Below are 22,039 nucleotides of genomic sequence, written 5' to 3'. Positions count from 1 at the left end.
CCTGAGAGCCTGTCTTTGTTACAAGCTCTCCTGCTCTATTCCTTCACAGAAAGTACTTGGCTTCCATAACTGCCATAACTCTAGGCTTTAAATTCTTGTTGTGTGATCTTTGCACACAGCTATGGGACTAGGACATGCTATAACCTGTGTAGCTACAAAGATGAACTGTGTAGCTGTTGGAATAAGTTCAAGCCTTTGTGATGGAGGTAAAGATAAAGTTGCACAGAAGCAACTCTGCTAGAATAAATAAAAACTCTGGTGGGCAGATACAGGGATGCTTTCACATCCTGTGCCTTGCTGGCACAACTGGGATCAGATGGGGTTATTTACTATAGTCAATCTAAGGGATGCCCAGTTTTGTATGTGATGTCAGCTCCAATCTCTCTGTCATTCATGCACTTCCTCATCTCAGGCCAGGACTGTAACTCTCAGCAGTCTCTGTTGGCTACTTTTGCAGTGTTTAAGCACAGCAGTCCTGAGCTTGATTTTCAGCAAAGGGAAGTAACAACAAGGCAAACTCAGTTTTTCTTTTTCTTTATAACTCACCAAGGATTATTTCTTATCAGAAGTGTTCTGTAACTGAAGGGCATCTGCTCAGATCTCAGCCACAGATGTCTACTCAACAGCTAGCAAAATTTTCTTAGCAGGAGCTGGAAAGTCCTGCTAAGACTCATATTGAGAAATGCCCAGAAAACAAGACCCTCCACTAGACCTGGAATTTATTAGCTACTTCAGAAAAGGACTGGGCCCTCTTGCTAATGGAATTGTGCAGCTGCAGAGAAAAACATGTGGTAATGGCTCTCATGTGGAATTATTCTGAAGATGATCTGTATTTGCTCTGCTAATGCCTGTGCCCTCTGTTTACCCATTGTGCAGGAATCAGCTGTGGAGTGCCTCCAACTTTAGAAAATGGATATTATTCAGCTGAGGACTTCTTTGCAGGCAGTACTATTACCTATCATTGTAACAGTGGCTATTATTTGTTGGGTGACTCCAGGATGCTCTGCCTGGACAATGGAAGCTGGAACAGCATTTCACCATCATGCCTTGGTAAGATGTGCCATACCTCTGGCTGCATGCACTGACAATCTCACACTTCTCCTGTGCCCTTAGGTTTGAGCAGACATTCATTCTGAAATTGTGGAGGCTAACCACAGTCCCAGAGTCATAATCCAAAATATTCACTTTTCTGAAATAACATGCTCAGCCTTATGTGAAACCAAAACTACATTCTGTCACCTTTTTCTGTCCATCCTCTTTATGCCCCACATCCTGCATTTATCAAACATATATAATATTATGTAGGCCTGCATTGCACTCCCAGCCTTTCTCCTTCCATGTTCTGCAGTCCTTGCATTCTGTGCTTCTGACCTGTGCATTTTGTTGTTCTCCAGCATGCTGTCAGTGTCCCATGCTCTCTGACCAGGTTCTTTTAGATATTTCACACATGGACATTGTAGTATTTAATATCAGATTTACTGACCTGAAGACAGTAGATGCTGCACAAGATTTCCAATCAAGCCAAGTGATACAAAATGTACTGCATAGCACAACAGAAACAAATTCAAGTTACTTAACTATATACAGCAATTGTAATACATAGTTTAGGCGTAATTCCAGTGTGTTTCCCATTATCAAGCTCTGTAATATGTTCACCATCATGACCTTGCACATCCCCAGTAGCTGGGATTAAATGTGTGGGTTAAGGCCAGCTCAAGCCCACTGGTGGTTGTCTGACATTCATACCTCATGTTGACCATCTATTCATTTCCACTCCTCTATGCTGGTCTGGCTAACTCAGGAAGAATTTCACACTCTTTAATGAGCTCAAGAGAAGCATTTACACTGCCAGTTGATCCACTCAACTCTTAATTGACGTTTACCTAAGTGAAAGGCCACCTTGCTGTCTCCTTAGTCCCTAACTTAATGGGCAGATCAGCTCTGCCAGTGTTCTCTGAGCCTTTTTTTCCATTGTGGGGGTTTTTTGGTGAGTCAGACATGCCTGCTAGCAAGCAGCTGCGGCACTGAGAGGGCTGGGACTGCACTTGTTACACAGTTCATACAGTGCAGTGGCACAAGCTGAAAGGTATGACAGGCTGGCATTGTGCTGTGTACAGAGGACTAGGTGTCACTGGTCTTGCAGGGCCACGTCTCCAGCATACCCCTGCTGCAATCCACTAGCTAGCTGTACTTGGATTGCTGCATCTGGTTGTGCTGGATCTTAGCCATGCCTCCAATGGGAGTTGCACAGTAAAAAACTGGCAAGATTTGCGTTTGACTTCTAATTCTTTGTAGGTATAGCACATATATTTTTCAGTCAAGACAAGCAAATGAAATGCCCAAAGTCTTTTAGCTCTGCCAAAATTCACTTTGAAGTAGGATCCATCTAGTTTCATAGCATCCTGTCCAGCAGCACTTCTTCAGAATCTACAAACATCATCACAGGTACGTCAAGGCTGTCCAAATAGTTCAACTTCCATGCTATAGGAGTCACAATGTTCAGAAGGAAAAAGCCTGCGCCCCACCTTCCAGCTTGCCTTGTCTCTCTTAAAGCAGCGTTATGGGAAAATGAAAACAAGAGTGGATTTGGCACCCTGACCTGCCATTTGCCTTTCTGACTCATGCTTCAGGGAGGTGCTGACAAAACCTGGTACACCTATGCCCTGAAGCATTCCTTTTGTTCTGTTAGAGTCTGATTCACAGTGTAGTTGCACCCCATTGGAAGTCTCTTGCCTAACATGACATTACAGAAGAAGCAGTCATCCCAGTCCTGCTGTGGTAGCACTTTGCATTCTCCTGGTACTTGTGTGATCGGCAACTATCCTGGTATTAAAGTGCAGCTGTCATGCTGCATATCAGAAAGAAACTCCTTTTCTTTTCAGTGTGTTGTGGTCCTTCCATGGTTATCAGACTCATCCAGCAGTGAATAATAAACCCTCCAATCCAGTAAATTTTCTTGCCTTTTTAACCAGTGATTTTTTTACTTGAAATGGACAAAGAACTGAAACTGTGTACCTGCATGGCATAGCGAGATCAACAGGGGTCCTGTAGCAGGGCATTTAAATTAAGAATTGTTCTGCCTCCCTCTCACAGTCTGAAACAAGCATTTTTATAGAGAGAGAATAATCCCTGAGAATTATCCCTGATGCCAGCACTTTTCAATTAGATACTTTGAAATTGACTCTTTACAATTTGACTCTGTTTTCATACCGAGGACATTTCCTTACTGTAAAGATTAAAAGATTTTCTTTTGGAGTGACGGATGTTTTTTTTTTCTGCATAGTACTAAACTACATGGATCATAAATTACCAATTAGGATTTTTAGGTGCTACTATCATGTAAATAGTTAATTACAATAACTAATATATTTTAAATTGTTTTTAGCTTTTATGGCAACTGCAGGCTCTCTTTGGGCCTAGTCTCATTATCTTCATCAGAGATGGGGATCTAATATTTTCAGAGTATTTCCCCTCTTGACTAAGTTTTCCTGTCTTATGAAGTAGGAAGGTTGAGATAGACAGGATTTCCCAAGCAATAGTTGAATGCAAAAATCCTTCCTCAGAGTGTCTGTGCAGACTAGTAATACAAAAATTACAATATCTGTTCTGTTGCAGTTTGGAAACCAGATACTTTATGTGGAATTAGTGACTGAAAGTTAGTAACATTTATCTCTGATTTTCTCATGTTGTGCAATACTGTTGAGTAAATTATAATTAAAATTATGATAAAACTTTACAGTGAGTTATAAACATTTGTTTAAATATTAAGTGTTTTTACCGATGGATGAAAAATGTGATTGCAGTAAGTGATTTTTAATTATACTATTTAAAGTAATTCCTCTTGATAGTAAGACAGAAATTTAAAGCAAATGCTTGGTGCAAATAACACACTAGAGACGGGGGTTTGTGGGTTTGTTTTGTTTTGTTTTTTGCAGATGTTGATGAATGCGCTGTTGGATCAGACTGCGATGAGCACGCGTCTTGTCTCAACACAAACGGATCCTATGTTTGCACTTGCATCCCTCCTTACACAGGAGATGGTAAAAAATGTGCAGGTATGGGAAAGAAAAACAACCAGCTAACCTTTCCAAGATTCCGTATAGGCCAGTATCCTGCCATCCAGTTGCAAGGCAACAATTGATATCTAGGGCAGGCATGCTTTCATCTCCTGGTCGGTTTAGTCTGGATGGGGCTGTAGTAAAGTGTCTCCTTTTGTTTCTTGAAAACTCACCTCTCCATAAGGATATAGCTGTCATTGGGATGCTGCTCCAAGACATACACACATGCAAAAACCTTATTGCACACGGCACACAAGACCTGGGAAGGCCACAGTGCTTCACTTCTCAGAGCAGAGCTGTGCAGCGAAGAAATGTTTTAACACAGGCTTCTGAGTAGGGCTAGTGCTGCCCGTGGAAACATTAAACAAGGTAACTTTGGACGAAGATAACTAGATAGTGGCATAGGTTAGCATAAAAAGTAGTTGAGCAGTTTCCATGTTCAGGGATGGACATGCTGGAATGGGCTTGCCCTCACAGAGGGAGAAGTTACTGTAAGATGTGTTTGCTTCTGACAAGAAATGTAAACTCAGTTACAGAGGGCTCTTCCACGTCAAGATTAGCTTACTTGCGTGAGTCTTCAGTGTCTGTCGCTTACATATAAAAGAGAAAACTCTGTAAATTACTTACATAAACTACTTTAGTGTTTTCTATGTGCTTTGCCTTCTACTTTCAGCAAATTCCCAAGGAACTTGTAGTTTGTTCATAAAAGCTGACACAAAAATATATTATTTGTAGTTTCCCTCTTCCTCCTCAGAACCCGTGAAATGCCATAATCCAGGAAATCCAGAGCATGGCCATTTACATGGGGATACTTACAGTGTTGGCAGTCAAGTAACATTTTCCTGCGAAGAAGGGTTCCAGCTGACAGGAGCAATGAAACTTACTTGCATGGAGTCCGGAGAGTGGAGCCACCCAACACCCCATTGTGAAGGTTGGTTCCTAGGGGTAATGCATGCTGAAATGTGACTTTAACATTAGACAGATGGGAGGGGCAAAGTAATAGTGAAGAGCCTTTAGAGACCATGGCAGCTTATGAAAGCCTGTCCTAGCAGATCGGGATGTCAGTGTTGAAGTCTTTGTTTCCTTAAGACATAAGCGCAGTTGTCATGTCTGTAGTGGTTCTCTCTTACACAGATTCTCCAGTGCGTCAGAGGTATAGACTCAGCCTAATGCAAGCATAGAAGTGTTCTTCTAATTCTAATTCTTCTCCACCCAGCCTTCCATTTTCAGGCAATTAGTCACTTAAAGACCATTAACTGTCTCAGTGGATTAAAAGCAACCAGGAAGGACAGGCTGATGCATGTACATAGCCATGGTATAATAGCAGAAACTGTTTCTTTAGAAAACCAGAACAAATGAGATGAAGCAACAGGTAAAGTGAAGAGTTGACAAAGACTGTCTAAGCAAAAAACCAATTACTTTGTCCATGTAGAGAGGTAGATATGGAGTCCTCTTGATAGCCAAACATGTGGTTTGTAGAGCAGTTACCTACTTCCAATTAGTTCAGTTTCTCAGTAAGGTGACTTGAGATAAAGAGTCCTAAATGTCAGTTACAGATTAGTCAAGAACTCATTGTTATCTAGGGCTTTATACTTCTTCAAACCTTTTCAGAGAAAACAAAGCAAATCCTAATTTTCTGTTCATTTTTGTTTGTGTTATATCAACCTCTCTTGTATTCCTGTCTTTTTAAAGCTATATCCTGTGGTGCTCCAGTTATTCCAGAGAACAGTGCCATTTTTGGCTCAAATTTTACATACCATAATAAGGTGGTGTACAGGTAGGAATTCAGTATGTTTGAAGTGCTGTATTAATAACTGATTGACGATCTGGCAGCAAATAAGAGTATGGCTGAATTGAGAGATTGGTTGAAATGAAGGAGAGGAGCAAGATGGGATTAAAATAATGGAAGACATTTGGTTATAGAGTGGCTGTTCATTAGCAGAGCTGAATGTTTACTCCAGTACTACTTCTCTATTTCCTGAAAAGAAAGATGGTTTGTGCAGGTGTGGATGATGAGAAAAAAGGGATGGCTGATTATGTTGTGCATGAAAGGCTCTGTGTTTGATAGCGCTTCTTTTCTTCTAATGCAGATGCAATGATGGATACAACTTGGTGGGTGAAAAGGAAATTCTGTGCCTTGCTAGTGGCATTTGGAATCATGGTCCTCCCTCCTGTGAAATGGTGATGTGCCCTAGCCCACAGGATATCAGCAATGGAAAATACACACTCAGTGGCACAGCCTACCTTTCCTCTGTATCATACACTTGTGACAGTGGATACAGGTAAATGCATGAACATGCCTGACCCAAATGCAGGTGGCATGCTTGTTAGGAGGTCTGACTTACATCTGAAAGAAAAAAAGCTGGGATCATTGCTCAAAGTGATAAAATACTAAAGCAGAATTGGAAAAGACTTCTTTATATCTTGAGGGTACTTTCTGTATTTTATCCTGAACTGGAGCAGTTCAGAAAAGTCACTCAAAATTTGCTATATACGTATGTAATGCTTTCATTTTACCATCAAACTTATAAAAATGTTTTGAATATTCAGAAAAATAGTTTTCATAATTTCTGAAAGATCTCATTTGTCTTTAAAGATCATTATACCTCTACAAATGTACTTCATATTATTTTTCCTATTACTTTCCAGCACCTTTTGTGAAGGGACTTTCTGGAAGTTACTAATTTACTCCTTTAACTCTTTGTACTAGTAATTTATTCTAAGGTTTCATTCTGTTTTACATTTGTAAGCAATTACACTGCAAACACATTTTTAACATGCTGCAATTAATTAATGCTATATCCAAGGATGTGGCTGTACATGCAGGTTTCTGCCTCCCCTCATATCTGCTTGCACTTCTAGCAGATATACTCTGACATGAGTGGTCCCATATGGACCTGCTTAGGGATGATTTTTTTTCTACATTTTCCTGCTGCAATCATTTCCTTATCCAGATGCAGGCACGTAGGTGAAGTGTGTTCATTTGGTGAATGTTTTATTTGTGTTAGTACAAATGGATAAGTCAGCTGCACTTCGGTGTAGTGTTAAGTCATAGATTTGCATTGTGGGTTTATCTGTACCACACTAAAGCAGGCAGCGCAATGAGATTTTTGACTGTGGACTTTGGATATATAGGCAGCAAATATCACATCAGTTTTGATTCTTTACCTTTACCTGTCTACCATAGCTTGGTGAGAGAGGTCCTCTCTCCTGTGGATACCACTCCAGAGGAAGCCCTCTCAAGTAGTGTCCATCTTATGCAGTATTTCTGGACCCAGTCTCTTCCTTCGAGCACCTTTTGGGTGTTTTTAGTCTTAAACATATTGCTACAGGTAGGAAAAGCCCTACTTCCCTGACAAGGGCCTGTGCCAAATTTGTAAAAGCATTACACGTCAGTGTTCTTTGTCATTAACTTATTTCAGTCACCACACATGGGGGTCTAATACCATTTGACACCAAATTGTAGGGAATCAGACACTCCCATGTAGGGGTCTCAGATATGATGTGGGCTCTACAGGGAATCACAGACAGCTGACATAGCAGCTGGAGACAAGGGGTTTCACCCAGGGCATCTCAGAGAAGTGTTTCACACTCTGTTCAGACATCCAAGTCACACCATCTAAAACAATCCTGTTTCCTCAGATAAGGAAACCAAAAAATACCATCAACTTCAAATGTGTGTGGCCATTTACTCAAGCAATATCCTTTACCTCCTGAAGGAACTGAATGCCTTTTTGTGAACAAACTTGAACTGGAGCATTTCCCTCAGTGTCCTGGGTGAAGATAGTGTTTTAAGCCCATAAGTGAATCAGGTCTCAGGCAGAGGCCTAGTTGCAAGTCTCAAGAATGGCATGTTGTTGATGACGTACAAGTAAATTTTTAAGGTTAAAGAAGTATTTCTTTGTGCTCAAAGATGGGCAGAGCTACAGCAGAAACTGTGTGTGTCTGCACAGAGCCTTGAGGCTTCACAAGAAATCCAGCAGCTTGCTCTTCAAGGTGATGTGAAGACCAGCTTTTTTTAATAGCATCAGAGTGTTTTTCCATGAGCAAAGTGTGAGATTCTGGCCTCTCCTGACATCAGTGAGAAAGACTCCTTAGTTTCACTGGGGCCAGAAAGCAAAGCAGCTCTTTCACTCTCCGTCCCTCACCCAGAATGAAATGGCAGCCTTAACAATGATCTTTGTGTCTCAGCCTTCAGGGACCTTCTGTACTTGTCTGTGCATCTTCAGGGAACTGGAACAGCACACCACCGGCATGCAGCATTGTGTCTTGTGGACCCCCTCCTGCTATCAAAGATGCAGTCATCAAAGGAGATAACTTCACTTTTGGAAACACGGTCTCTTACACGTGTAAGGAAGGGTATGTAGATTAGCACTACTGGTTTAATGTTCAGGTTGAGTAAAACTGGTGCACTGTTTCACAAGTCCTTTGTAACTCCACACTAATTCATGTTTACTACTTCTGTCTTAACTTTCTGGAAGTTAAATGCGATGGAGATTTTTTTGTGGGCAGTCAGGTTAGTATGAGACAGAGACATCTCCTAAAGTAGTTTCAGGGGAACTGAACTCAGGAAGAGAAGAATAGAGAGGAATCAGGGAGAACAGTAGCACAATTCAACTGGAAACCTTTTCTTGTAGTTACTACAGAAGCAGTATTTCTGTGTTAAATTCAAGGCTCTGATCATAGCAAATTCTTTATGTCTCATCAGGGTGTAAGAATCCTTTTGATGCAGTTTAACAACTTTCTGTTATGGTGTTGTAAATTCTATTTCCTTAAAATTAAGACTCTTTGTTTATTGAGGTGCATTATTTTAAATTTATTTTTATCTATCCAGTAATTTATTTTTCTCTATCTATGTAGAGAAAAAATTATTTTTCTCTATCTATGTAGGGAAATTTTCATCAAAGAGGATGCTCAGTTTTGATGACATCAAGCATGAAAGTATAATGCTGGACTCTGATCCTGCAAGAACCTTTGCACACAATAATCTTTACAGCCTGTAAGAAGTTCCATAAAATTTCTTGGAACTGTTCTGTCTAAAAGGCAGAGCAGGTAAGCAGAGCTTTTGCCAGTTTAGGTCTAAAATGGCTGGAGAATTTTCTGCTTTTTCTTGGTGTAAAAAGTAAATTGACAAGCTAGCATTTTTCTTATAAATTGGCTTTGCAATGTTATTTGAAACATAATTGAAGCAAAGCATCCTTATGATGTTTTCTAGACTGCATTATGATTTTAAAAGCTGCTTCTCTTTCCTGTGCAAGCATTTTAAATGGGGTAGGATAGTAGCTTTTACAGACTGTCACAGCTGTCTGCCTGTGACAGTGGATCATTTTAAACATTGGCACACAATAGGCTCTTTTTCTGGGGTCCAGTCATGAGGCTTTGAAAGCAAATCCTGCAAACAAGACAAAATGGTTTTACAGAGATTGCTTCAAAACCTGAACAGGCTGCAGTTGGAAAGTCAATGTAGACTTTGCAGTAGTTATTGTTTATTTACTCTTTGTGAGAGCACACTACAGAGAAAAAAAAAATGAAGAAAACAGTCAAAAGTACTGTGAGTACACTACCTCCTGTTGCATATTTAAGCAGCAGGGGTTTAAGTGGGATGATGAGCTGCATGGATTATTGCCTGCATGGATTAGTCCCTGCATCCCAGAGAGACTGGAGAACTATGGCTACACTAATAGTATTAGTGTGGTGGAATTTTGTTATAAATCATTTCATTGGGTTTTTTCCAGTTCAGCATTAGTTGTTTTTTGGTTTTTTTTTTAATTGGCTTTCTAGTATTTTTAACAGTGAGTTTTTAGGACGAAGTTATTTTTAAGTTGCTATATGTGTTATTGGTTAGGGTATCTCTGGGTAACTCACTAAGAGGTTTCACTTTGCTTGCAAGTAGGAAAATAAATTGATAGGGCTAATACAGAAACCCAAAAGGCCTTTCTAGGCTTTTCATCTCTTTCTTTTCCAATCAGTTTTGCTAAACAGAAATAGTTTCTGAGTGGGATCATTTCCTTGAGGATTGCACAGACCATCACAGCACAATACTAGGTTTATTGTAGTAGTTTGAGCCAAAATGGAAGTTCAGAAATGGTCATTGGGTAGACAGATGAGAGAGAGGTAATATTCACAAGATGTGTTAGGATATCCACCTTTGTGATAGCTCACCCATGGACATGTAGGCTTTAGGATTTTCCTTTTGAATTTGATCATAGCTTTTCTAAAGGATCCTGTTCTTCTGGGGTTCTAGCAAACAAGCTCATACAGCACAGGCTTGAGGAAACCCTAGTAGAGTTTGACAGTGCTTGTATTTTTGACTTCCTATGTGGTTTCCTTATCCACAGTTACACATTAGTTGGCCCTGAAACCATAGAGTGCTTAGCCAGCGGCAAGTGGAATGTGAGCCACCAGCAGTGCCTGGCAGTATCCTGTGATGAACCACCCCATGTGGAAAATGCATCACCAGAGAGTGGCCACCGCCTCTTTGGTGATATAGCTTATTACTTCTGCTTGGATGGTTACAGCCTGGCTGATAACTCTCAGCTGCTTTGCAATGCAGAAGGGATGTGGGTGCCTCCAGAAGGCAGGGACATGCCCCACTGCATAGCTGATTTCTGTGAAAAGCCATCCACCGTCTCATACAGCATCCTGGAGTCCATCAGTAAAGCCAAGTTTGCAGCTGGCTCCGTTGTGAGCTTCAAGTGCATGGAAGGCTTTGTTCTGAACACTTCGGCCAAGATCGAATGCCTCCGAGGGGGCCAGTGGAATCCTTCTCCTCTGAGCATCCAGTGCATCCCCGTTCGCTGCGGAGAGCCTCCCCACATTAGCAATGGCTATGCCAGTGGGTCCAACTACAGCTTTGGAGCAGTGGTGGCTTACAGCTGCAACAAGGGGTTCTACATCAAGGGAGAGAAGAAGCGGACCTGTGAGGCCACTGGCAACTGGAGTGGCAGTTTGCCCACATGCCACCCAGTGTCCTGCGGAGAACCACCGCAGCTTGAGAATGGCTTTATTAAGGTACAGAATGAGTTTTCTCATCTGCCTGGTACCATGGCACACTTCATATATCTTCACAACTGTTGCTGTTTGGGTTTTTTTTCTTCTATTTACTACTCTGTTAAAATTGAGGAAGTACATGATTGGATAGAATAAGGAAAGGGAAAAACGGGTGGATTTGCAGCAGAATCGTATCTGAATAGCATGAATATTTCCTTGGGATTTACTATCATAAAGTGGGTTATCACTTAGAAGACTCAAGGAGGATACTTAGGAGACTCAAGATGCCATATTCAACTGATTTCCTTAATGTCTTATTCTTCATTTGTTTGGTTCTTGGGTAGCTTTCAAGTGCCTTCTTATATTTGAAGTACTGATGCCAGTTTCCAAGCCTTGCTCTTTTCACTGCTATGAAAAAAAATCTGATATGCAATAGATAAATCACCTTGGGATAATTTTTCTTCCTTTGATGCAAGCACATTTCTTTACTGAAGTCAGAACTTCCCTTTCCTTATCAAATTAAATTGCAACAATGTTGCACATTTGGTGCACAAGGACAATATTGTGGTAAGGAAGATGAAAACCACTATTATAAAAATTTAACATTGAATCTTTGAAGCATTTTTCTTCTGAGCATCCCTCTTGCTTCCTTAAATCCAGGGATTTAAGATACCAGGATACCAGATGCCAGGGATACCAAATACCAGGGAATCTGCATTTGCTAAATTTGGAGGGTGGAGGTTGACATTCCAGTCCCTACATGGGTTTCCAGCAGTACTAATAACAATTTCTGTTCAGACTCCCACAGAGATGCATCTGCTAATTAATGCATATCACTCTGTTTTGTCTTCCTTAGGTAAGATCACTCCTCCATATATTCATTAAAGTTAGAGAAAAATTTTAATACCTTTATCAAAGCCCAAACTGCAACTTTGAGGTACTTCTCAGCTCCCCGCTCAAGGCCCTGCAGTTGCATATGTGGCATTTATAAATCTCTCCTAGTAGCAGTAGATTTGAGTAGACCAACCTTAGATACACATGGAAGCTAAAGAATCGTGACAACAATAGGCCATTTGATGGCAGTTTCCCCTGATCCATTTCTCTTCCATCTTCCTTTCCACACCTATTTTAGTCTCATGGGTCAGGAAGGAAGAAAGTAGAGGAATTCTTTTTTAGCCTTTACCTTTTAAGGCTTGAATTTTCTGTTTTCTTTTGAAAGTGGCCTCATATTTCCTGAAAACAGAGTGCATTATTTGAGGCAAGACATTTTGTGCCAGTTACTTGCCTTCATTCCTTCTGAGACAGCCTTTACTGCTGTCAGGTATTCAGCTAGAAAGAAGCTAGACTAGGAGAACACAAGAAATTAAATCAGTCTCCTATTGCCCAAGTCATTCATCTTCATTTCGGACATGTCTCTGTCTTAACTGTTTTCCAGGACACCACAGGACACTTCTTTGAAAATCAGGCAAATTATCAGTGCGACTCTGGTTACCAGATGGTCGGGAGCCCAGTGTTTATCTGCCAAGCAAATCGGCAATGGTACAGTGAATCACCCCCTTACTGTGCTCCCCTCAGCTGTGGAAAACCACCGTCCATCCAGCATGGCTACTCCAAGGGAGAAACTTTTGATATGGGCTCCAAAGTTGAGTTCTTCTGTGATGAAGGCTATGAGCTGATTGGAGATGTTTCATGGACATGTCAAAAGTCTGGGAAATGGAGCAAAAAGCGAAGTCCCAAATGTGTGCCAACAAAATGTCCAGAACCACCCCTGGCAGAAAATCAGCTGGTCTTGAGAGAAGTATCTTACCAAGTCGGTGTTGTACAGTTCTCCTGCAAGGAGGGTTATGTTTTGCATGGCTCCTCTGTACTGAAATGCTTGCCCTCCCAGCAGTGGAATGATTCCTTTCCCTTCTGCAAGGTTGTACAGTGTTCTGCACCTCCCTATATTCCCTTTGGGGACCCCTTGACTTCATCCCTTCATTTTGGCAGCACTGTGAAATACATCTGTGTGGATGGGTTTTTGCTGAAGGGTGAGTCCACCATCAGATGCCAGGCTGATGGCTCATGGAGCTTGCCTTTGCCAGAATGTATTCCCGTAGAGTGTCCTCAGCCAGAAGAAATTCAGAATGGCATAGTTGATGTGCAGGGCCTCACCTTCCTCAGCACAGCCCTCTACACATGTAAACCGGGTTTTGAACTGCTAGGGAACACAACTGTCCTCTGTGGAGAAGATGGACAGTGGCTTGGGGGAAAGCCAGTTTGCAAACCTATTCAATGCCCACGGCCTAAGAAGATTCTCAATGGCAAATACTCATTCACAAACTTCCATTATGGCCAGACAGTTAGGTATTTCTGTGACAGAGGTTTCCAGCTCCAAGGGGAGGAAACACTGAGATGCCTAGAAACAGGAGAGTGGAGTACAGAGGTTCCCTCTTGCAAGGCCATAAATTGCCAGCCCCCTCAGCCCATTGAGAATGGCTTTGTGGAGGGTGCAGATTATAGCTATGGGGCCATGGTGATTTACAGCTGTGTGCCAGGCTTCCAGCTGTCAGGCCTTGCCATGCAGACCTGTGAAGAATTGGGGTGGTCTAGCTCTACACCAGCCTGCCTTCCAACAGACTGTGGCCTGCCTCCTCACATTGACTTTGGCGAGTACGTGCAGCTGAGACAGGGGGAAAGGCGTTCTGACCAGGAGTTTGTTACAGAGAGCCCCTCCCTTTCGCATATATTGCTGGCTGACAACGTGAAGGACTTCAAAAGTTCCTTGAAGGAGGAGAGTGCAATGCAGCTCACCACTTTCTTCTTTGGAACTATCATTTTATACACATGTTACTCTGGCTACGAGCTGCTGGGAAACCCTGTTCTAGCTTGCCAAGAAGATGGGGCTTGGAACGGCACTGCCCCTGCCTGTGTTTCTGTAGAATGCACCTTGCCATCTGCCCCGGAGAACGGTTTTTTGCACGTCACAGAGAACAGGCTCGGCAGTGCAGTGAGGTACACCTGCAGGCCAGGATTCATGCTGGTTGGCTCTGACACAAGGCTGTGTTTGCCAAGTCGGGAGTGGAGTCACACTGCTCCTTACTGCAAAGCAATAACGTGCAATTCACCTGCCCATCCTTTGAACGGGAAGATAAGAGGGGAAAACTACACATATGGGAGTGTTGTCTACTATGAGTGTGATCCTGGTTATCAGTTAAATGGCCCCGCAGAGAGGAGATGCCAAGAGAGCCAGAAATGGGATGGCAGTGAACCAATCTGCATTCCTGTTTCCTGCAGCCCACCACCAGTTCTGGAGAACGGTCAGGTAATTGGAGAGGACTACACATTCCAGAGACATACAGAGTACAGCTGCAACGAAGGTTTCCTGTTAGATGGGGACAAGAGTAGAGTCTGCCTTGCAAATGGAAGCTGGAGTGGAGTCACTCCAGCTTGCAAAGCTGTTACCTGCCCTGTGCCACTGCCTGTTCCCAATGGGAGAACTACTGGCTCAGATTTCAGCTTTAATAAAGAAGTGCACTATCACTGCAATGATGGTTATAGCCTGCAAGGAGCATCTATGCTTACCTGTCAGAGCGATGGCACCTGGGACTCAGAACCACCACACTGTGAACCAGTCATTTGTGGACCCCCTGAAGACATCTCCCACGGCTTTCTGAATGGCTCAGCCTTTACTTTTGGGGAATTTGTCCACTATATGTGCTTCCCTGGTTATGAGCTGCATGGCAATCCCTTACGGCAATGCCTGTCCAATGGCTCCTGGAGTGGGAGCCTTCCATCTTGCCTACCCTGTCTGTGTCCTACACCACAGATTCAAAATGGAGTTGTTCTTGGTACAGATTTCAGGTGTGGGATAAGTGTCCAGTTTCAGTGCTTGGAGGGCTTCAAACTGCTGGGTCCTCCTGAAGTTACCTGTGAGGCAGCTGGCAAATGGAGTTCTGGGTTTCCTCGCTGTGGACAGATTTCCTGTGGCGCTCCACCCATCATCCCCAACACATTTATCAATGGAAGCAGCTCTGAAGATGAGAACACAATCATCTATACCTGCTTGACAGGTTTTGTCATGAAGGGGAGTCCAGAACTGACTTGTGTGGAGACAGGTGTGTGGAAGAAGCCATACCCAAGCTGTGAGCTCTTGAGCTGTGGCCCACCACCACCTATCCCAAATGCAGAGATCCTTGGGGACACTTACACCTATGGAAGTAAGGTCCAGTACAGGTAAGGATGATGTTGCTATTCTGTTTTCATTAAAAGTCTCTGAAGGAATGAAGATGGAAGGTTTATGTACCCTCAGTTAGTGCAAGTTTCTACATACTCAGATTGACAAAGCCCACATTGCCCTGCGCTTTATAAAATATTGTTTGGACCACTCAGGAAAACTCCAGAAAGGCATTTCAGCTCATCAGTGAGCTGATGCCTCCACTGACTTTAATTTCCCATTTCCATTTGCTTTCTTACTCTCCTCCACTGAAGCACTATTTTGAACATACAGGTTTTTTTAGCAGGTGACAGCAACAGTCAGCAGGGTGTACAGCTTCTCTCCTCTTGGCATCAAATGTATGGTTTCCTTCTGCTTCAGGTGTCTCTTGTAATACAAAAGGCTTGTTATCCCTCTTTTCCCATTGTCTGCACTGCAGCACTGTGCTGTTTGGAGCACTGGAGCAAGTTACTCCTTTGTCAGATATGAGAAATTGAGGTTTTTTGTTAATTTCCTGAACTGTATACACTGCAGATCTCTTTCTCCCAGATGAAGAAAGCCTTGGCCAAAGGGGAGATGTATTTTTTATGTTAAAAGCAAGTAATGGTATGGGACAGAACTGGGACAGAGATGGCAGGTGGGTGAATTGAACACTATCAGTCATTCCCATGCAACTTTAACAAGGTGCAGTACTTTTGCTGCCCACTAGTAAAACCACCAGTGCAAGTCAGTTGGGTTGTTCTTGGTAAAGCACCATTGAGTCAGCCTTGAAAGTCTAAGCAAATGGTGTGGTCAGGCTAAGGCTTGGTTTGTTCTTGGAAGAAAGTGAGATCATCTTTAGAATTGCTTGGTGCTCACACACTCTCTTTACTTTACGAAAGGCCCTCTTAGCAAAGAGATGGGCAGTGTAGGAACTGAACTAAAACTTCCAGTAGTACCCTCTGACTACTAAAGACACCAGCTCATTTTCTATTGTGATGCTACAGCAGCATGAAACAACTGGAAATTAAGCCTGAAGTCTCCAGGTCTTGCAACAGAATTAATTCAGTCCAGACATACTTCTTACAGGTTTACCTTGAAATAATAGAAAAATCTCAATACATACTTACTAACAACTAATGCTGAAAAATTACTGTCCTGACTTTTTAATTTATGGGTCATTCCTAGCTATGTCTCCGTGGTCAGGTCTTCATGCTGTGTTGCAGATGTCTGGAAGGCTACACAATGGCGACAGAAGTGGATATATGCACTTGCCAGGAAGATGGACAATGGTCCCCTCAAAGTATTTCCTGTTGCCCCAGAAAGTGTCCCCTTCCAGGAAATATCACTAATGTGATTGTACTTGGGAACAACTTCACTGTGAACACAAGCATCACTTTGTCATGTGTAGAAGGCTACACTCTGGTGGGAGCAAGCACATCTACATGCAAGGTATAGTTTTATTAGCATGGTTTTATTCTTGAATTCAGGAGTCCTTGAATTCAGGAGTCCTTCTCATATCTTCCTTACCTTTTGGCCCTTAACTGGACACAACAAAAAAATTCAAAGCATATTCTGCAAAATATATTATGTTTAGTTGTTTCCCAATAAGAGCAATTATTTGTTTTCTATGTACAGACTTTCAAAACTAAAAATATTTTATTTCTCTTTCCACCAATAGCTGAGGCTGTCCTTTAGAAAAGCATTCATTTTATCACATGCCAGGCATTAAATCATGTCTGAGACTTTAAAAAATTATGTCCAAGATTTCTAATGTATTTTGAGGATTGCCTACAGAGCTGTATCTCCAGAATAACAGGCAGCAGACATTTTAATCCACTGTACACCTGTACAAACTTGAATCCTCTGTTAAAGAACAAACATCTTAATCAGTTCCAATGGTAACCTCCTGTCACATTAGCTGTGGACAGCCTCATCTTAACTTTGTAAATAGACTTTTAAAGTCACTAGGTATGCTCATATGAGAAAAGCTTGAGTATGTGTGCATTTGCAGAGTAAGTCTTTCTTATGAAATGTTTTCCCCCTCATTTTGTTGTTTCAAATATCTGTAGAAGTAGGAGTAGTTGTCCTTGACAAGTGTTTCTTCAGATACCAGTCTTCCCTTAGTAAGTTAGAAAAGGCTGCTGAAGCACTTAGTCGTGGTGTTAGACATTCAAGCAAGAGAGAAATACAAAACATGAAATCAGGCAGATGTGGTTTTCATTCTTCTGATGTGTTCCCTGAGCAATTAGGTGACCTTGCACCAGTGAATTTGCTTTTCCAAGCTTTTTTCCCCATTTTATTTTTTTGTTCCTTCTGTCTTTTAAATCTCAAGCTAAGTGTTCCTACCAAAGATAACTCCAGTTTATGTTAACATCTTAAAAATGTTACTTAGATTATCAAGTTTTATAAAGGATTGCACAGATAATATTCTATCTGTACACCCACAGCAACTGCATGCTCCTACTATGCTTTTTCTTTTTCAATTAGATATGATTGCACATATAAAGCAGTGCTCTTACATTTCTAATTACATTTATTTTTCAGGAAAATGGTGTTTGGGTGCCACCATTTTCTGATGATATCTGCAGTCCTGTGTCATGTGGAACTCCAGAGTCTCCAGAGCATGGATTTGTGATTGGAACTAAATACAATTTCAAAGATGTTTCTCTTTATAAATGTGACTCTGGCTATGAATTACAAGTAAGCAAGTTCAAATCTCCAATACTCTAAGTTCTCTTTTGCAGTTCTGAGTGATTGCTGTGGACTGCCTCTTTCATTCTGATGCCATAGAAGCTGGGTGTCTGCTGGTTTTGTTATTGTCTATAAACAGTTCCTGCTGTGTTTGGGGCAGCCTTTGAATGGCTTCAGGGTATAGTTGAAGCAAATATAAGAATCCTGTTCAGAGATATATGTCCAGCAGGTATCTTGCAGTATTTGAGTTTTCTTAACTGAAGTCCTTTGCAAATACAGGATTACACATGCTTATGACCATTAGTCAGGGAAGAGTTAATTTCTCATGTACCACTCCTTTGACCTGGTTCCTTAGCTAGAGTTAGGCTGCTTTTTTTTTTTCTTTTTTTTTTTCCATTTTGTAGTGTCCCATCATTACATCTGCATGCCAAGAGTTGTGCCTTCCAGACTTACAATTCCAGACTTACTGCCCTCAGTTCTATGACATTGCTAGATGGTATTAAAGTGATATATCAAAGGTATTCCATTTTGTTCAATGGCAGCTTTATTCCCTGATGGAGGAGGAATCAAAGTTCTTTCCTGTCCATTGTTTTTATTACGGCTTTTATCCCCACCTCAGCTCTGAAACAGCATTGCTTTCCCAGTATCAGGATTCAGGCTAGCAAGTTCAGAGCTGCCTCAGGGGTGTTTTCAAAAGCTGCAGTGAATTCAGAAATGACAGTAGGTTGCTGAGGCACAGCATGATCTCCACTGTTCCCAGGTGATGAGTGAGACATGAGGTGGTGAGATATCTCCAGGACAGAGGCTGGCTCTTAATGCTGGTTTTGTGAGGGCCAAGCAGAGTGCAGGATTACACTTCCTTTGTACTGTTTTAACACCAGTGACTAATTAAGGACTGCATGCATGTAAAATCACCCAGTCAGAAGTTAATTCACTCGGTCAAGTTAAAATAAGAGTTTGGAGAATGCTTAGGTGGCAATGACTTTAATTTTCATTACGTTGTCAAATAGTGCAAATATGCACTGGGGATGAAGGTGTTGGTATTTAGACAAAAAGATAGAGTTGATGTTTCAAATAATTCTAGGATGCAATAAAACAGTGTTGTTATACAGTAATAAGCTCTTCCAAGCTTCCTAATCAAGTTTCGCCACCTAGTGTCAAACTGTGTCCCCGCTGTAGAAGAGAAGTCCTGCTTTTTTCCTTTGGAAGGCAAAGTCCATAGGGTGTGATGCTGTACAACAACAAGTCAAACAGCTGCTCTTTATCGATAGGCCTGCTTTGTAATAAAAGTACATTACAGCAAGGGACATAATTAAATATTGTCCTTCATGTCTCGGAGTAAAATAAGAATTAATCCTGGGCTATTAGGCTGTCCGTAAGACTTGTATGTAAGAATGAAATAATGTAATTTATAGGCAAATATTAAGAATGAGTGATTGGGATGTGGTTAAATCAGCACATCATGTTTATCAAACACAAGGTTGTACAGTTGTTGAAAAAATTGCTAATTGAATTTCCTATAAGTGAGTCCTGAAAGGAGAAAAATTGTCATCACAACACATTCCTAGGAACAAGAATGATAAAACTGACAAAAAAGATGATACTCTGGAGATATAAGGACAAGAGAACTAACTAACTGGTCCCACAAACTTTTGGTTTATAAAGAACACCCATCATTTTGCAGAAAGTTCTGCCATAAACTCTACTAGTAGACTTGGGCTGTAGCACTTCATTTTCTCTTTACATGGCTGGCACATGGAGAAAAAGCTTCCTTACCTTGCTGGATACTAAAGATGATGGGAGAAAAGAGCTAACTGAAGCAATGTTGTTCTTTGAGCATTTTCTATTGTTTCACAGGGTGATGCAGAACGGACTTGCCAAGAAGACAAGCTTTGGAGTGGCACTGTGCCAGTGTGCAGAAGTATGTTCTACCTGAATCTATCACTTAATGTTGGTCAAGGGTGATATCACACAACAGAAATCACTAATTCTCATTTTGCTTTATAACCCATACTGTCTGCATTTACCTAAATATTTTTGGTAAGTACCACTGGTAACAACCTGGAAGGGCAGAATTGCTGGTGTGTGCAGGTAGCAGTGTGAAGAAAATCTCTACACCTTTCTGCCTTGCTCCTCTGCAGAGAGCTTCCAGGTTAAATAGTTCTGACACTTTTGAGGTCATGGGTTCTGCGGTTATTGAGAGCCTCTGAACACGTTAGTTGCCAGGAGTCACACGTATTTAGTGTCCTCCAGTGTAACTCTGTGGATATCATTCTCAAAGGCACTTCAATTCTCTGAGATCTCATTGATTGCAGTGCTGAAATAGGAGTTTTTACACAAATGTTTACATGGACTTCAGCTGTTGGCCGAAAGACAAAACAGTTTCCAGTGGCTTCCTGCCAGCACAGTCACAATAGATTTTTTACTTTTAGCATGAAGTGGAAGCACCAAGTATGATTCTGCTGGTCTACTCAGGGGCAAATTCCTGGCAATGACCAGATAACTGCTATGTTTTTTCCTGTTTCTCAGAGTAAAACCTGTGGAGGAGCTATGAACAGGGCAAGTCATATACATTTTGCTTGATTGGAAAGTATTGCTTACATTACAGGAATATCATGTGGACCCCCAGACATGATAGAAAATGGATCTGTTAAGGGAGAGGAGTTCCTGTTTGGCAGTGAAGTTTTTTACAGCTGTGACCCTGGCTTTGAGCTGCAGGGGCCAAGCAGAAGGATTTGCCATGTTGACAGAAAGTGGAGCCCTTCCGCCCCTACATGCATGCGTAAGTAGCGAGCAGAGTAATGTGATGTCCAGGAAAGCTAGGGCAGGAGGAGAGTGTTTTGTCTGACTTCCTCCCTAGCTGGCTTTCCCTCCAGCAAAGGGTCTGTAAGAGGAGGAGCCAGAGGAAAAGCCAGCAGTATCTCTCTGATCAGAAGCAATCTCCTTTTGGCACATTGCAATGGCATAAACATAGAGAGAGTCGTGCTGACGTCAGTAGGGTAGGAACATGGCCTGCTGTATCTGACTTGCCTTGAATCATGGTGTGCAGAGCCTTGGACATGTTCACCCCTGCCATGCCAAAGCAAGTATATCCTGGCCACTCAGTATTTCTGGATACCACAGCTGTGCTCCCTAGGATCAAATCTTGGCTTTCTGTCAAGAAAATAACTAATAGAGGGAGCTTAGGAAGAAGGATTTATGACTTATTTCATTCAGCTTATAAATAAAATGTAAATATTTACAGTATTTACCAATAAATCATTCTCCATCTTTTCTTGTTGATGTCATAGTTCTATGCCTTGCATTCTTCTCTCTCACCTTTGATGAATTTACTTGGTCTCCACAGTGTGGGACAGGGGTCAAGATTCTTCTTAACTACTGCCATTGTTCTTGAGCACATTTTGAGATCATCGTCCACTGCAGGACCACAAAGGGGACTGAAAATGCAGCCTCAGGCATGCACAGGAGAAATATTCTGAATCCTCTGTTGGTTTAGCATACCTTATAACAACAGCACCTTAGATGTCTTATAACAACAGCAAATACATTTAAACACTTTCAGGTGTCTGCAGTGTGAACCCCAGGAGAAGGGCAGGAAAGGAATTGTATAACTGTTCTCCATGTTCTCAGCTTCTTTCTTGCTGTCTTTCAATTAATTCAGGGTGAGAACAGAGCTATCAGCAGGTGTGTGACTCATAGAAAGAATAGTCTTCATTGTGTATAAAACCCAAAAGTTTTCTTCTCTCCTAGAAATTACTTGTGGGCTTCATCCCTCCATTGAAAAAGCAGAGGCCATTTCTACTGGAAGCACATACAGAAGTAATGTAACCTTTGTGTGCAGCTCTGGATACCATCTTGTTGGGCCCCAGAATATCACATGTCTTGCCAATGGGAGCTGGAGTAAGCCCTTGCCATTGTGTGAAGGTAACTGTTTGGTTTTGTGTCCTGGAACATTCCAATCTGGGATAAGCAATAGCTCCTCCCTTACGCATGCATATCATGTAATCCAGAGACTGAGTTTCTTTGGAAAAATGATTCTGTAATGAGGGGTTTCTAGAGAATCTATCAGTGGAGAGAAAGAATGATTTCCATCTTTCTGCCCTACTGGCCCCAGTCTGAAGTC

The 22,039-nt window shown here is 41.8% G+C and overlaps 1 protein-coding gene across 1 annotated transcript in view; it reads left to right on the top strand.

Moving 5' to 3' along the window:
- Positions 1–22,039, top strand: part of SVEP1 (sushi, von Willebrand factor type A, EGF and pentraxin domain containing 1) — a 118,436-nt gene that overhangs the window by 78,536 nt on the left and 17,861 nt on the right. The window contains exons 31-43 of the mRNA XM_039733256.1: positions 877–1,050; positions 3,936–4,055; positions 4,813–4,989; positions 5,751–5,835; positions 6,149–6,340; positions 8,250–8,417; positions 10,397–11,069; positions 12,484–15,263; positions 16,449–16,674; positions 17,770–17,925; positions 19,774–19,837; positions 20,525–20,698; positions 21,667–21,840. Of these exons, the coding sequence (XP_039589190.1) occupies positions 877–1,050; positions 3,936–4,055; positions 4,813–4,989; positions 5,751–5,835; positions 6,149–6,340; positions 8,250–8,417; positions 10,397–11,069; positions 12,484–15,263; positions 16,449–16,674; positions 17,770–17,925; positions 19,774–19,837; positions 20,525–20,698; positions 21,667–21,840 (5,163 nt within the window). The remainder of the gene's footprint in view (positions 1–876; positions 1,051–3,935; positions 4,056–4,812; positions 4,990–5,750; positions 5,836–6,148; positions 6,341–8,249; positions 8,418–10,396; positions 11,070–12,483; positions 15,264–16,448; positions 16,675–17,769; positions 17,926–19,773; positions 19,838–20,524; positions 20,699–21,666; positions 21,841–22,039) is intronic.

This window comes from Passer montanus, unplaced genomic scaffold (assembly GCF_014805655.1).
Source record: "Passer montanus isolate IOZ18808 unplaced genomic scaffold, ASM1480565v1 scaffold85, whole genome shotgun sequence".
Classification (NCBI taxonomy): domain Eukaryota; kingdom Metazoa; phylum Chordata; class Aves; order Passeriformes; family Passeridae; genus Passer; species Passer montanus.
This window is presented reverse-complemented; position numbering and strand designations above follow the sequence as displayed.